The 12410-nt window shown below is 45.6% G+C and overlaps 1 protein-coding gene across 3 annotated transcripts in view; it reads left to right on the top strand.

The window, feature by feature from the left end:
- The window catches only part of ARHGEF12 (Rho guanine nucleotide exchange factor 12), a 73564-nt gene that overhangs the window by 28466 nt on the left and 32688 nt on the right, over window positions 1-12410 (top strand). For 2 of the 3 annotated variants that reach the window (XM_039721847.1, XM_039721850.1), the window contains exons 2-4: window positions 4486-4509; window positions 5200-5288; window positions 6676-6732. In XM_039721847.1, coding sequence (XP_039577781.1) covers window positions 4486-4509; window positions 5200-5288; window positions 6676-6732 — 170 coding nt within the window. The remainder of the gene's footprint in view (window positions 1-4485; window positions 4510-5199; window positions 5289-6675; window positions 6733-12410) is intronic. The other variant, XM_039721849.1, reaches the window with a different exon arrangement.

Consider the following 12410-nt stretch of genomic DNA (forward strand, 5'->3'; position numbering starts at 1 on the left):
TGGAACTAAAGTTAGGCACATGAATAAATATTTCCAAGGTTGAGGCCCTTGTCTGAATCTAAATATTTTTCTCTTTGATCAGCTTTGGAGATAGCATATACTTGAATTCTGGTAATATTTTAGTAGGGGAGGAAAAAAAAAAACCAACAAAAAAAACCCCAACATGGTTATCTGGATGCTGTGCTATTTATGGTCAGCTATATTTTCAACCTCCCAAGCTAGAATGGAATGCTTTGTACTGCTGGAAGCTGGGAATCCTCCCTGCTCTCCTATTTTTTGACACATTAAGTCTTCAAATCACCTTTTTCTGCTTGGTTTCAAGGTGGTTATTAGGCACTGGTGGTGAATATGTGTGAGCTAACCTGAAATCCAATGTTTAATCCATGCTGTTATTACTTGTAGGTGTATATTCCTCACTTAAATAGATTTTCCTAATGCAGCATGACTAAGAAAACACACTTTTAGTCATTTGATGCATTTAAATGACTCAAATTATTCGGACCCAGCATTTTAAAAACAAAATCTGCCTTGGCTTTTAATTGGTGCTGGTGTTTGGGAGAGTGGAACAACTCGTTTGAAAATGTGCTGATGTTCATCAGTTATCAGACAAAATGTCTACAGGGTTTTTATCGTGGAGCCTAAACTTGCCAGCTCCTTTTGGAATTGAGGCTCCAGCTGTTCACCACACCCTGCTCTGCCTTCTTGCTGCTGTTTACAGTAGGAGGTGAAATATATTTTAATTTGGATTATGTTGTGCTGGGTGCTGTAACACGGTGAGGGGATTTTCAGGGCTGCTTTCAAATTTAATATAATTTCCAAGTGAAGATCAGTTGTAGTGAAACACAGATAAACTCCTGGGAGCTCCTCTGTGATCTTTGATTGGATTTCATCCATTTTTACTCTGCTTCCTGCTGTAGTGGCACAGTGTTTGGGAAGTGAGGAATGTCTTCCAGGTGGTGTTCAGGCAGGGAAATGGGAGAAGGGAGAATGGGGTACTGAATGCTCCCAGCAAGGATCAGTGTTGTAGCCTCAGCTCAGCTGAGTCTTCCACCAGAAATTTCTGTGATTTCCTAACTCGTGCCCAGGAATGATTTCAGATCCAGGAGAGGAGGTTCTTTGGGGGCTGGAGAGCTTCACCTTCAGCCTGGCTGGACAAAGCCCATCCTTTTCCCACTCCAGTGATTTTAGGGAATACCTGTGAAGCAAAGCAAAGGCAGGAGAGGGTGGGGAGTGGTGGTTGTGCAGCACCCAGAGATTGTGCTGGGATCATCTGCTGCCTCCTTCCCTGCTTCCCAGCCTGTCCCTGCTTCCATTCCTGCTCCCCAGCCTGTCCCTGTGTCCATCCCTGCTCCCAGCCTGTCCCTGTGTCCATCCCTGCTCCCAACCTTTCCCTGTGTCCATCCCTGCTCCCAGCCTGTTCGTCTGTCCATCCCTGCTCCCAGCCTGTCCCTGTGTCCATCCCTGCTCCCAGCCTGTCCCTGTGTCCATCCCTGCTCCCAGCCTGTCCCTGTGTCCATCCCTGCTCCCAGCCTGTCCGTCTGTCCATCCCTGCTTGCTTGGCACCAGAAGGAACCTCAGGAAGCTGCTGGGTGTCCAAAGGGCTCCAGCGCTGCCTGGGGTGGGGGGCACAGCCCTGGAATGGGGTCCGTGCCCAGGGAGGAGGATTCCCCAGAGCCAGCTGGATCCTGACCCCTTGTACCATCCAGCTGTGAGCACAGCTGTGGATTAGGAGCAGGGGATTTTGGCTCCCACCCCACAGGAATTTGATATTCGCCGGTAACGTCAAAGCACTGAAAAAAATTCCGGTGTTTTCAGCGCTGCTTTGTTTACAAAATCTTTAAAGTTCCTTCCTAAATAATTAATCACCAGCCCAGTATAATAAGCAGAAAGGTTTTACACAGCTTTTAGATCTGGAAAATAGACATTAGTGTTTCATAGATAATAAAGAGCCCTGAACCAGCCCAAAGGTCCAGCAGTGAACTCACTTTGTGTTATCCACGGGCTCTGCCTGATGCTGCAGCAGCAGAGCCTGCAGTTCTGGGTGCTGATAAGAACCTCTGGAGGATAAAGTTTGTCACTAAAATGCTTCATTAAAGTACTTAGCAGTGGTGTTAGGGTTTTTAATGCAGCTCAGAAGTTCAAATGCATCAGATAAAAAAATGGGTGTAATTAATCCTAAGCATCTTCTCCTATTTTTTCCTGGATTCCTTTTTTTTTTTTCTCTTTTCTGCTTTTCAGTGAAACACTTGATTGCTGCTGCATCTGCTGGCTGCTCAGGCAGATTTCAGGCAGGGTTAGATTGGCCTGAGATGACTTTTGTTTGCTTTCCTTTGGGATTCAAGCTGTCTGTCCTGCACTGAGTCCTCCTTCCCTGCCTGAAATGGGGAACTGGGGGATGGGATGCTAAAGAGATGTGGCTTTGCAGGTAGAGCAGAACGAGGAGAGGATGTTTCTTATTTGAATCAGAGTGGATTTCCCAGGCTTTTAAGATTAAAATAGAGCTTTTGGGGGCAGGAGGAAGGAGGATTACTACTTCTTGCCTTTAATTAATTAACTTTTTGCTGTTTATGCAATCACAGGCCCTATCTACCCCCTTAATTTGGAAGCTGCTGTTGTAGTTCAGCTAAATTCAATGCTCTTATCTGAAAGATGGCAAATGTCTTGCTGTGAATAATCATTTTCAGGAACAGGCAGACAACATTTTAATTTCCCTTGCCTAATGTGTCATCAGATGCTCGTTGTGGAGTTCCATATTAGTGCATGTTTGCACAGGGGCTTGGCATGTGGGAGCTGGCCAGTTTTGGGTGTTTCCACACTTGATGGCACAGCTCTTGCTCCAAGAGAGGGCTTAGGCTGGCTCTGTGCAGCCACTCAGGGTTTTCAGTAATGGGGAGGGAGCTACTGGAGCTTTAGGACTGGGATTTTCCTGCCTGGGCCACTCCAGGTGGAGTTATGGAGGGGAGGAGGTGACAAGAGGAGCATTTGGGGCAGTTTTGTGCTGCCAGTCAAGGAATCTTGGTTGGAATGGTCTGGCAAGCTCTGGGAGAATGGTTTGGTTCTGGGATGGGGCTGTTGCTCAGCTCACAGAAGTGCAGGGCTGGGGACTCCAGACCCTTCTGGGCAGCCCCTCCCAGTGTCCAGCAACCCTTTCCATGGAGAAATTCCTGTTGCTGCCCTGCCTGAGGCCCTGTATTATTCACCCTTATGCCAAATGTTCTACTTTTCACTCATCTGGGAGAAGATTCCAAACCCCCCTTGGCTCCAGCCTCCTTTCACCTGAGCCTGGCTTTGGAGCTGTTCATAGAATGTAGAGATTTAGAGAATTTAGATTTAGAGAATTCACAGAATCACAGAATTAATTCACAGAATCACAGAACTCACAGAATTTAAATAATTTACAGAATTCACTGAATGACCAGGTTGGAAGAGACCTCCAAGCCCATCGAGTCCAGCCCAGCCCCAGCAGCTCAGCTCAACCCTGGCCCCCAGTGCCACATCCAGGCTTTGTTAAACACCCCCAGGGATGGTGACTGCACCACCTCCCTGGGCAGAACATTCCAGAACTTCATCACCTTTTTGGAAAAAACTTTTTCCTGCTATCCAGCCTGTGTTTCCCTTGGTGCAGCTGGAGGCTGTGTGCTCTGGTTGTGTCAGTGCTGCTGTTCCTTGTCCCTCTCCTGTTGTCCTTTTCTAATCCAGACTTGGGGACTGTTGGTCATTAAGAAATCAGTGTGTTTCAACTAAAAACATAAAATAAAATTTGAAATTAAAAGGTCATTTCTTGCCCTGGTCACCTCTGTGGTGTTCGAGTTGTGTGGGGTTGAATTTCTTCCCTTTAATCCCTCACCCCAGCACTTCCTGAAAAATGTATATAAATAGGAGAAAATGCATGAAGAAGAATTATTTTATATGTAGGGGAAATGATCAGCTATAAACCACCTGCAGAGCCTTCATTTAGAACCAAAAGTGATTTAAGTTACCTGTCCTTACCTTACACAGCTCTAAATGTGTGTTTTTCCTTCCTAGTGAAGGATCTAAAACATAAATGGAGTAGGAGTGGAGCTGACTTGTGAGTCTGAGAAGGAAATAGTTTTGTTTTATGAGAGTAAAAGTTTTGGGGCCTCGAGCTGGATGGCACCACCTGGTTCTGTCAGGAATTCAAGGGAAAAAAAGTCCTGGATTCATAAATCCCGTGTTTTCCTCTGTTAAAAATACAAATGTGTTTTGTTCTCCCTTCAGCTTTGGATGTGTTGCCTTTGTTATCTGTATGTAAAATACTACTTGGAATAGGTAATTTAATTTCAACTTTGGTGCATTTGTCTCGAAGATGTCAAGTTCAGGGAGTTCCATGAAAATAGAGATGATTTTTTGTGAAGGTACCAGAGAAGTGTAAAATAACTGTTTGTATTAAGCACTAATGTTGATATAAAACCTAATAGTGACAAATAAGAGTTCATTAAACTTCTTTTTTTTTTTTCTTTTCAGGTTTCCTCTCAAAAAACCTTCGAGGTGAGCTCCTGAAATTTGCTTTTTTGTCTGTATTATAAATTATACTGCAACATTTTTGCAGGGGGAATGCTTTTAAAAGTTTAAAAATATATATATACACAGACACAGCTCGTAGCACCCATTACAGATGTGAGGAAATATCCAGATGGGGATAAGGTGCCAAAAATAGATTTATTGGTGGTGTCCTTGGCATGGGGTGACCATTTGCACTCTGTGACATGGCTGGGGCTCATCTTACCTGGGATTTGAGATGGTCAGAGAAGGAAGGGGACACTGCTGCTACAGGTGCTTCCCTTCTGGGGAGATCCTAAATCTTTAATTTTGGCATGCTGAAATATTTAAAGTTTGCTGGGAGAGTTAAGATTTCAGGAAGGTTTTTTCCATTAAATTTATTTGGTTTTTAAGATAAAATATGGGTTGATGCTGAGTGATAAAGAGAATGCACTTGCTGTTACCAATTCTGGAGGTTACCAGGACTGTTCTGGAGCCTTGGATCCACTCCCAGAGATTGCAAGGGAGATCATTTTCCTCTTTGAATTCAGCCTGGGAATAAATTTTTTAAGGGAACTCGATGCCTACGCTTTAATCTGAATTTCTGGTGAGCAGGCAGAGCTGGGTGAGGGTTTTGTGAGCACTCAGGCAGCTCCTGTGGGCTCTGGTGTGAGGACATTTTGCTTTTCTGTGCCCCAGACACGGCAGCATTCTGAGCAGAGAGTCTCCAGCAGACAAGAAGCAGAAGGTTGAACGCTGCAGCAGCACCCACGACTTCGATCCCACAGGTAAAGTCCCAACATTCAAGGGAAAAAAGCCAAACAAAAGCACTGGGAAGTCGATTAAAAATGATTTTAATGTGGTTTTCAGAGCTGGGTTGTTCTGCAAAGGCAGTGTGGGCATTGAAATGAATGTGGGCTTGATTTTAAACACCCTCATCCTCAACCTGGATTAGTGTATCAGTAAATAATTACAACAACTTCCACTTTCAGCAAAGTCAGGAGGCAAAGGCTGTAATTAGCTGTGAGGAGTTCTTTAGTGAAGTCTGAAACTGGAGATGTGGTTGGCCCAGCCAGGGCTGGGTTTCCCTGCTGGGGTTTTAATTTTGGGGGGTTTCTTTTGTTCTTTAGTCGATTTTGATCCCTCTTTACCCCTTGCAAAGTGAATTTGTGCTTCCCAAGGTGAAGCATTTGAAGATAAAAACTTAATTTTAAACTATTTGCTGTCCTACTTTGATTCAGCCAGCTTTTATTTTAGTTAAATTAGGGAGATGAGGGTGCACCCAGCATTCTTGTTCTCTCTGGAGCTCTCCCCCAGTGCCTGCTCATGAAATTCCTGCCAGGCTGCTGTCTGAGCCTCCTGGCCCCATGCAAGGTGCATTTTTCCTGTCTGTGCATTCAGGCTTTCCCTGGGGCTTGGGGAGCACAGGGGAGGGGGGCACAACTTGTAGGATGTGGGGTTATTTATAAACCATCCTGGTCATGGTTTCTGCTAATGGCTGCATGAATCCTTCTAGTGTGCACAAAATAAATGAAAAAGGGCTTTAAATGCCCATTTACTGGGGAAAAAAGTGGTTTTAGTGCTTGTCTTCTTTTCCTTTGTCCTTTGGGACAGGTAATGTAAAATTATTTCAGGTTGAGGGAGCTCTCAGGCTGTGAACTCATTTTGTGGAAGGAATTTAATTTCTCCAGAAACAGACTTGAGGAATCCTGTAATCTTAATTTGCAGAGAGTCACTCCAGAGTTGAGAGCTGTTACCTGCTTTGATAGGGGAACTGCACTGCAGTCTGCAGAAAACCCTTTTCTTTTATTTAAGGGGTGAATTCAGGATGCTGAGCTGCTGTGCCTGTGCTGGTTATTGACTCTGGGGAGGAACACTGCCAGAGTCTCCGTGCTTGGACTGGTTTTTATCTGTAGTTACTGCAGAGAGCTCCTCTGGTCGTGTCCTAGCTCCTGTAACAGATTCTGTGTGCTGTTACCTGTGTCTCCTTGTATTATTCACCCTTATTCCAAATGTTCCACCTGTGTTTTGTTCACATCTTATTTGTGTTTTGCACGATTTAACCCGATAAATCCGAGTCTGTGTTTTTTTTTCATGAAGTTTTTTTTTTTTTTCCTCATGTTTGGTCTCCATATTTTCTATATCTCTCTCTCCTTCTCTCCTGCTCTCGTGCAGATAGCTCCTCCAAGAAGACAAAGTCTAGTTCTGAGGAGAGTAGATCCGAGACGTATGGTAAGCCAAAGCTGCAGCCTCCCCCTGGGCAGCTCCTGCTTTTCCTGTCTGTGAATCCCAGGCTTTTCCCCCTCCCCTGATCTGCATGGTTGGCTCTGCAGCAGGGACTGCCCTTCCATCCCGCTTCAGTTCCCAGCTTGTAGTGTCCTAGTGGCTGGAAAATGTTAATTTTGGCACCTGTGGAGGTGTCACAGCCGGGCTGAGCCCTGTGACCATCGGAGCTGTTCCTCCTGCCAGGGCTGAAGGAGGCCCTGCACCAGGCCAGGGTGGCTGTGCTGCCCTCAGGCCCTGGGCAGAAGCAGGGACAGGGTTTTGAGCTGACTTTAAGGGGTTTCACTCAAGCATTCAGCAGGGTTTTGCTTCCACCCTGCTTCAGTTCCCAGTTTCTAGCACGCCAGTGGCTGGAAAATGTTAAATGTGGCACCTGTGGAGGTGTCACAGCCGGGCTGAGCCCTGTGACCATCTGAGCTGTTCCTCCTGCCGGGTGAGCAGGGCCACCAGGCCGGGGTGGCTGTGCTGCCCTCAGGCCCTGGGCAGAAGCCTGGACAGGGTTTTGAGCTGTTTTTAAGGGGTTTGATTCCAGCATTCAGCAGGGTTTTCCTCAGCCTGGAAAGGCCCTGCAGCCCAGGAACAGCCAGAGCTGGCCTTCCATCCTGCTTCAGTTCCCAGCTTGTAGTGTCCTAGTGGCTGGAAAATGTTAATTCTGGCTCTTGTGGAGGTGTCACAGCCGGGCTGAGCCCTGTGACCATCTGAGCTGTTCCTCCTGCCAGGTGAGCAGGGCCACCAGGCCGGGGTGGCTGTGCTGCCCTCAGGCCCTGGGGCAGAAGCCTGGACAGGGTTTTGAGCTGTTTTTAAGGGGTTTGATTCCAGCATTCAGCAGGGTTTTCCTCAGCCTGGAAAGGCCCTGCAGCCCAGGAACAGCCAGAGCTGCCCTTCCATCCTGCTTCAGTTCCCAGCTTGTAGTGTCCTAGTGGCTGGAAAATGTTAATTTTGGCACCTGTGGAGGTGTCACTGGGTGCTCCTGGCAGGGAGGGCACAGCTCCCAAAGGGGTTTGTGCTTGTGGAAAAGTCTGGGCCATATTCTCACTCGTATTCATCTTGGCTGTATTGTTTGTAGGTGTTCTCTGTCAGTTCCTTTTGACAGAAATGGAAAAATGTGTCTGTGAATAATTTAAATGAGTGGAAGGATGTGAACTTACTCTCTGTCCCAGAGAGAGGGAGTGACCCTGCACTCCTGGGCTTGTTGGCTGCAATAAATGGCAGTGACAAGTTTGGGAAGGGAATGTCCCCACCCATCCTGGTGCTGTCCCTGCACCACGAGGGGCCTGTGTGCTCCCTCAGCTTTGCCAGCTGGGTCACTCTTGGGGCTGTGAAATCCCCCTGCTCTAGGGACTTACTCCACTCTTCTCTGGAGATATTTGCATTCAGACCTTAGAATCTAGAAGGATTTACAAGTTTTTTTTTGGATCCTATCAGCCCCTTGGACTTGGGCTGAATCCGGCTGCACTCCTTATTTCCAAGACTTATTTCCATGACTCCAGCCACAGGTTGCCTTTCTATTCGTTTTTTTTTTATTTATTTATTTCATGTTGAAAGCAATCTGTGACACTTTCTGATTTTAATCTGTTCAGAAAATTGCTGCTGTGGGATTTTGGATGCAGTGACTCTTCCAGAATCATCAGCTTTATCATTCCACTGGAATAAAACTGCCAGGTGTTCATGGCTGTGCTCCAGCTCCTTAACCCACCTCTGGAATACAAAGTGATGCTGTCAGAGCAAGAAACACTAAAAAATAACCAAACAACAACAACCCTGAAGAGTTTAAGCCAACACAGGCATGTTAGGAAAAGCTGGTGCAGTCTGGGGCGGTGTGTCCTGTTCTTTCTGTGAGATCTCTTCGTTTCCCCTGGAATTTTGAATCACACACTTCTTTTTTTTCTAAAAAAAAAAGGCAAAAAAAAAAAGCAAAGTAATATGATAGTCACGTTCCTCAGGGTGTGAGAGTGTTCCTTCAGGAGCTGTAAACACCTTTGGAGGGTGTCTTGATGGAAACCTGTCTCGGGGAGAGCTGGCTTGCTGCAGCTTGTCATTCCTGCTGCCACCCTCCCAGGGAGCAGCAGGGATTTGGGGCTGATTTTGTGGGTTTGGAGCCAGCTTAGCCAGGATCACCAGACCCCTGTGCTCAGTTTTGCCTGGTGCAGTGGGTTAATGACAGGAAACATTTGCTGGGACATCTCTGTGTTTATCCCTCTTCCCCAGCCTGGCAGTAGCCAGAAACAAACAGAACTTCCTCAGGTGAGCTCTGCCTTCCCAGATTCAAACAAAACTTCCTAAGGTGAGCTCTGCCTTCCCAGATTCAAACAAAACTTCCTATGGTGAGCTCTGACTTCCCACAAACAGAGCTTCCCAAGGTGAACTCTGACTTCCTATAAACAAACAGAACTTCTTCATGTGAGCTCTGCCTTCCCACAAAGGAACAGAACTTCCTCATGTGAGCTCTGACTTCTCAGATACAAACACAACTTCCCAAGGTGAGCTCTGCCTTCCCAGAAACAAACACAACTTCCCAAGGTGAGCTCTGACATCCCAGATAAAACCAGAACTTCCCAAGGTGAGCTCTGCCTTCCCAGAAACAAACAAAACTTCCTAAGGTGAGCTCTGAGATCCCAGATAAAACCAGAACTTCCCAAGGTGAGCTCTGCCTACCCAGAAACAAACACAACTTCCCAAGGTGAGCTCTGATTTCCCACAAACAAACAGAACTTCCTAATGTGAGCTCTGACTTCCCAGAACCAAATACAACTTCCTGAGGTGAGCTCTTGACTTCCCACAAACAGAACTTCCTAATGTGAGCTCTGTCTTCCCAGATAAAACCAGAACTTCCCAAAGTGAGCTCTGCCTTCCCAGATAAAACCAGAACTTCCCAAAGTGAGCTCTGCCTTCCCAGATACAAGCAGAACTTCCTCCTGTGAGCTCTGCCTCCCCCCAGCTTCCTGCAGATGCTGTCCCCGTGCCCAGGATCCCTGGGAGCAGCTCCCACTCATCCTTCCTTCCTTCCCAGTGGCCTTGCCCTGCCTTTTGTCTGCTTTCCCCAGGTTTCTCTGGAATGTGTGCAGAGCTCTGCTGTTTGCTTTGGAAGGCACCAAACTATTCCAAGCCCTCCAAGTAGAAATACTGTACTGATATTTTCCTCTCTGCTGACTGGATGGGGGCTGGCCACTGCAAAGGGAATAATAGGGAATGACAGCAGGAAGAGGAGGAGTGGCTTTGGTGGGTGTTTGTTCTCGCCTCTTGAAATTCTTAATTCAGGAGCCAGAATTTCCTGAAGTGTTTGAGGGCTTGGGGGGGCAGAGTGGCTCAGGGTGGGAAATTGTTCTAATGGACAGAAATGAACTGATAGTGACATGAAGCTCTCAGCTCTCCCTTTCATTCATAAACCCAACCATCTCACCTTTGTATATTCAGTGAAATTCAGATTATTAGAAGAGAGAATGAGTGTAGTTTGTTATGCTGCAATTTGCTAATTAGTGCCATGACCTCCCATTGTATTAAATATCTTCTTATCAATATAGCATTTTCATTTCTTAAATGAACTTAAAACTGAAATTACCTTTCAGGGTGGTAGGTGAGGCATTACTCTCCAAAATGATCTTCCTTTATGTTTATCAATCATCAATTTCTGGCCAGAATATTAGCCTGGACTTGACACAAACTCTTCCACATATTTTCTCCAACTTTGTGATAAGTTTTTGGTTCTTGTTTTGAAACTCCAGATTTGAGATATTTTGAAATTGAAACTTACTCTCCCTGGGTTTTTTTGTTTTTTTTTTGCAGTCCTTACCAGCATTGTGTCTTTATGTTGTGACCACCATTTTTCCAGAGAAATTTGCCTTTATAAAAGTTTTGTTTATCCTTGTGGAGCAGCATTTCTGACAAAATTTTATAGACAAAAAGCTCCCCAAATGAAACATTTGGCCACTCTCAAAACCCCAAGGGGTTTGGCTTTTTGTTTATGGAATGATTCATTTCAAATCCCTCTGTTAAACTGCATTTTCCTATGGTGGCCTCATGCCCCCAGGGGAGATTTTAGTTCCCAGATCTCAGCTCCTAGGCTTGGACTGGACTTGGGAGATGGAATTCACATCCCATGGAATCCTAGGCTGCTTTGGGGTGGAAGAATCCTTAAAAATTATTTTCTTCCGTGGACAGGACACCTTCCACTATCCCAGGTTGCCCTCAGCCTCGTCCATCCTGGTCTCTCCATCTTCTCAGTCAGTTTTTTAGAGTGAACCCCTTCTCTGTTTGTTGCTAAAGAAATTCCTATATTGTTAACTAGCTTCCAAATAGGATGTAGGGAAGAGGAAAAGAAAAACGAGCTTCCCAGAGAAGCTGTGGGGCAGCCCAGATGTGTCTGGCCAGGCTGTTTGGGACAATTATTGTGGCCCTGGGGTGTCAGTGACCTTGAGAAGTCCAGGCTTTGTCCTTCCACCATCCCAAAGACGCTCTTGGAGCAGGGCTGGAGAAGGGAGAGGGACGAGTGCCACCTACTGAAGCTCCTCTCAGCTTTCCTTGCAGCTTTTCTCTGTGCTTTCACTTTTAATTTTAACCTCTTTAACCCCAGCACAGGTTTGGTTGCTTTCTTGTCCTCCTGGCTTGAGAGAATTCGGGGGAATTTTCATCTCCATGACGACAGAAAACATTAAAATTGATTATTTTTCCTCCAGAATTTTAGGACTCCGCTCCAGACACAAACAGAGACTGATTTTAAAGCATAGTTAAGTCATGTCTCTTCACTTCATAACATAAAGATGCTGTTAAGGAAAGCAAAAATGGGAATAAGATAATTAAGAATTTTATTTTGAGTACTATCAGTGATGAAATCTGATGACTTTGTAATTTTCAGCTGGAAAAAGTGAAAAATATCATGGGTGGGATATATCAAAATGAGCAGAGTAAAAGCAGGTGAAGGTTGCTTCAGGCAGGGAGTGCTATCAGAGCTGATCTAGTTCTGCAGGTCACAGTGTTATCTCCAGAAAACTTCCAGATAACTTCATTAAAATCACTATAAAGTGTATCTCTGTCAAGTGTGCTATCTCCTCTACCTCATTTCAGCCTTTTCTATTGGATTAGGAGAAGGATTAAGTGTCCCTTATCTGAAGAAAACAAGTACAGGAAAAAGCAATTATATACTAATTTCAGGTTGAGTTGTCCTAATTTCAATTGTTTCTCCATTCTAAATTTCTAAGGTGGTCTTGGGTGAAATTAAAGCTTGTGGACTGAAAGAATTTAACTTGAATAAACTTGAATTAAATTCACTTATACTCTGCCAGGTCAATTTATGTTACGTGGGCACTGCTTTGGCATCAGGAGAAAGTTTATCAGTAAATCCAAGGATTATTGCTTGTGGAGAAAAAGAAATCCAGTGGCAGAGCAGACTCAGGGCTCTCTGGTCTTTAACCAGGGCCAGTCTTTGTGAGTCCAAAGCTGAGTTTAGTGCCTTGCAGAGGAGCTGTTCCTCTGAAACAGCACCAATTCCCACACCCCAGCCCCGGGCAGCATTCTTGGGAAGTGAGACTTCAAGAAGCTTGGTCATATAAAAGAAGGGGAGGTGCAGGAGGGAGAGGCACCTTCCTCAGCTCTCCCTGTGCGCAGGGGGTGAAAGGTGGGGGGATTTTCCT

The sequence above is a fragment of the Passer montanus genome, unplaced genomic scaffold (genome assembly GCF_014805655.1).
Source record: "Passer montanus isolate IOZ18808 unplaced genomic scaffold, ASM1480565v1 scaffold47, whole genome shotgun sequence".
Taxonomy (NCBI): domain Eukaryota; kingdom Metazoa; phylum Chordata; class Aves; order Passeriformes; family Passeridae; genus Passer; species Passer montanus.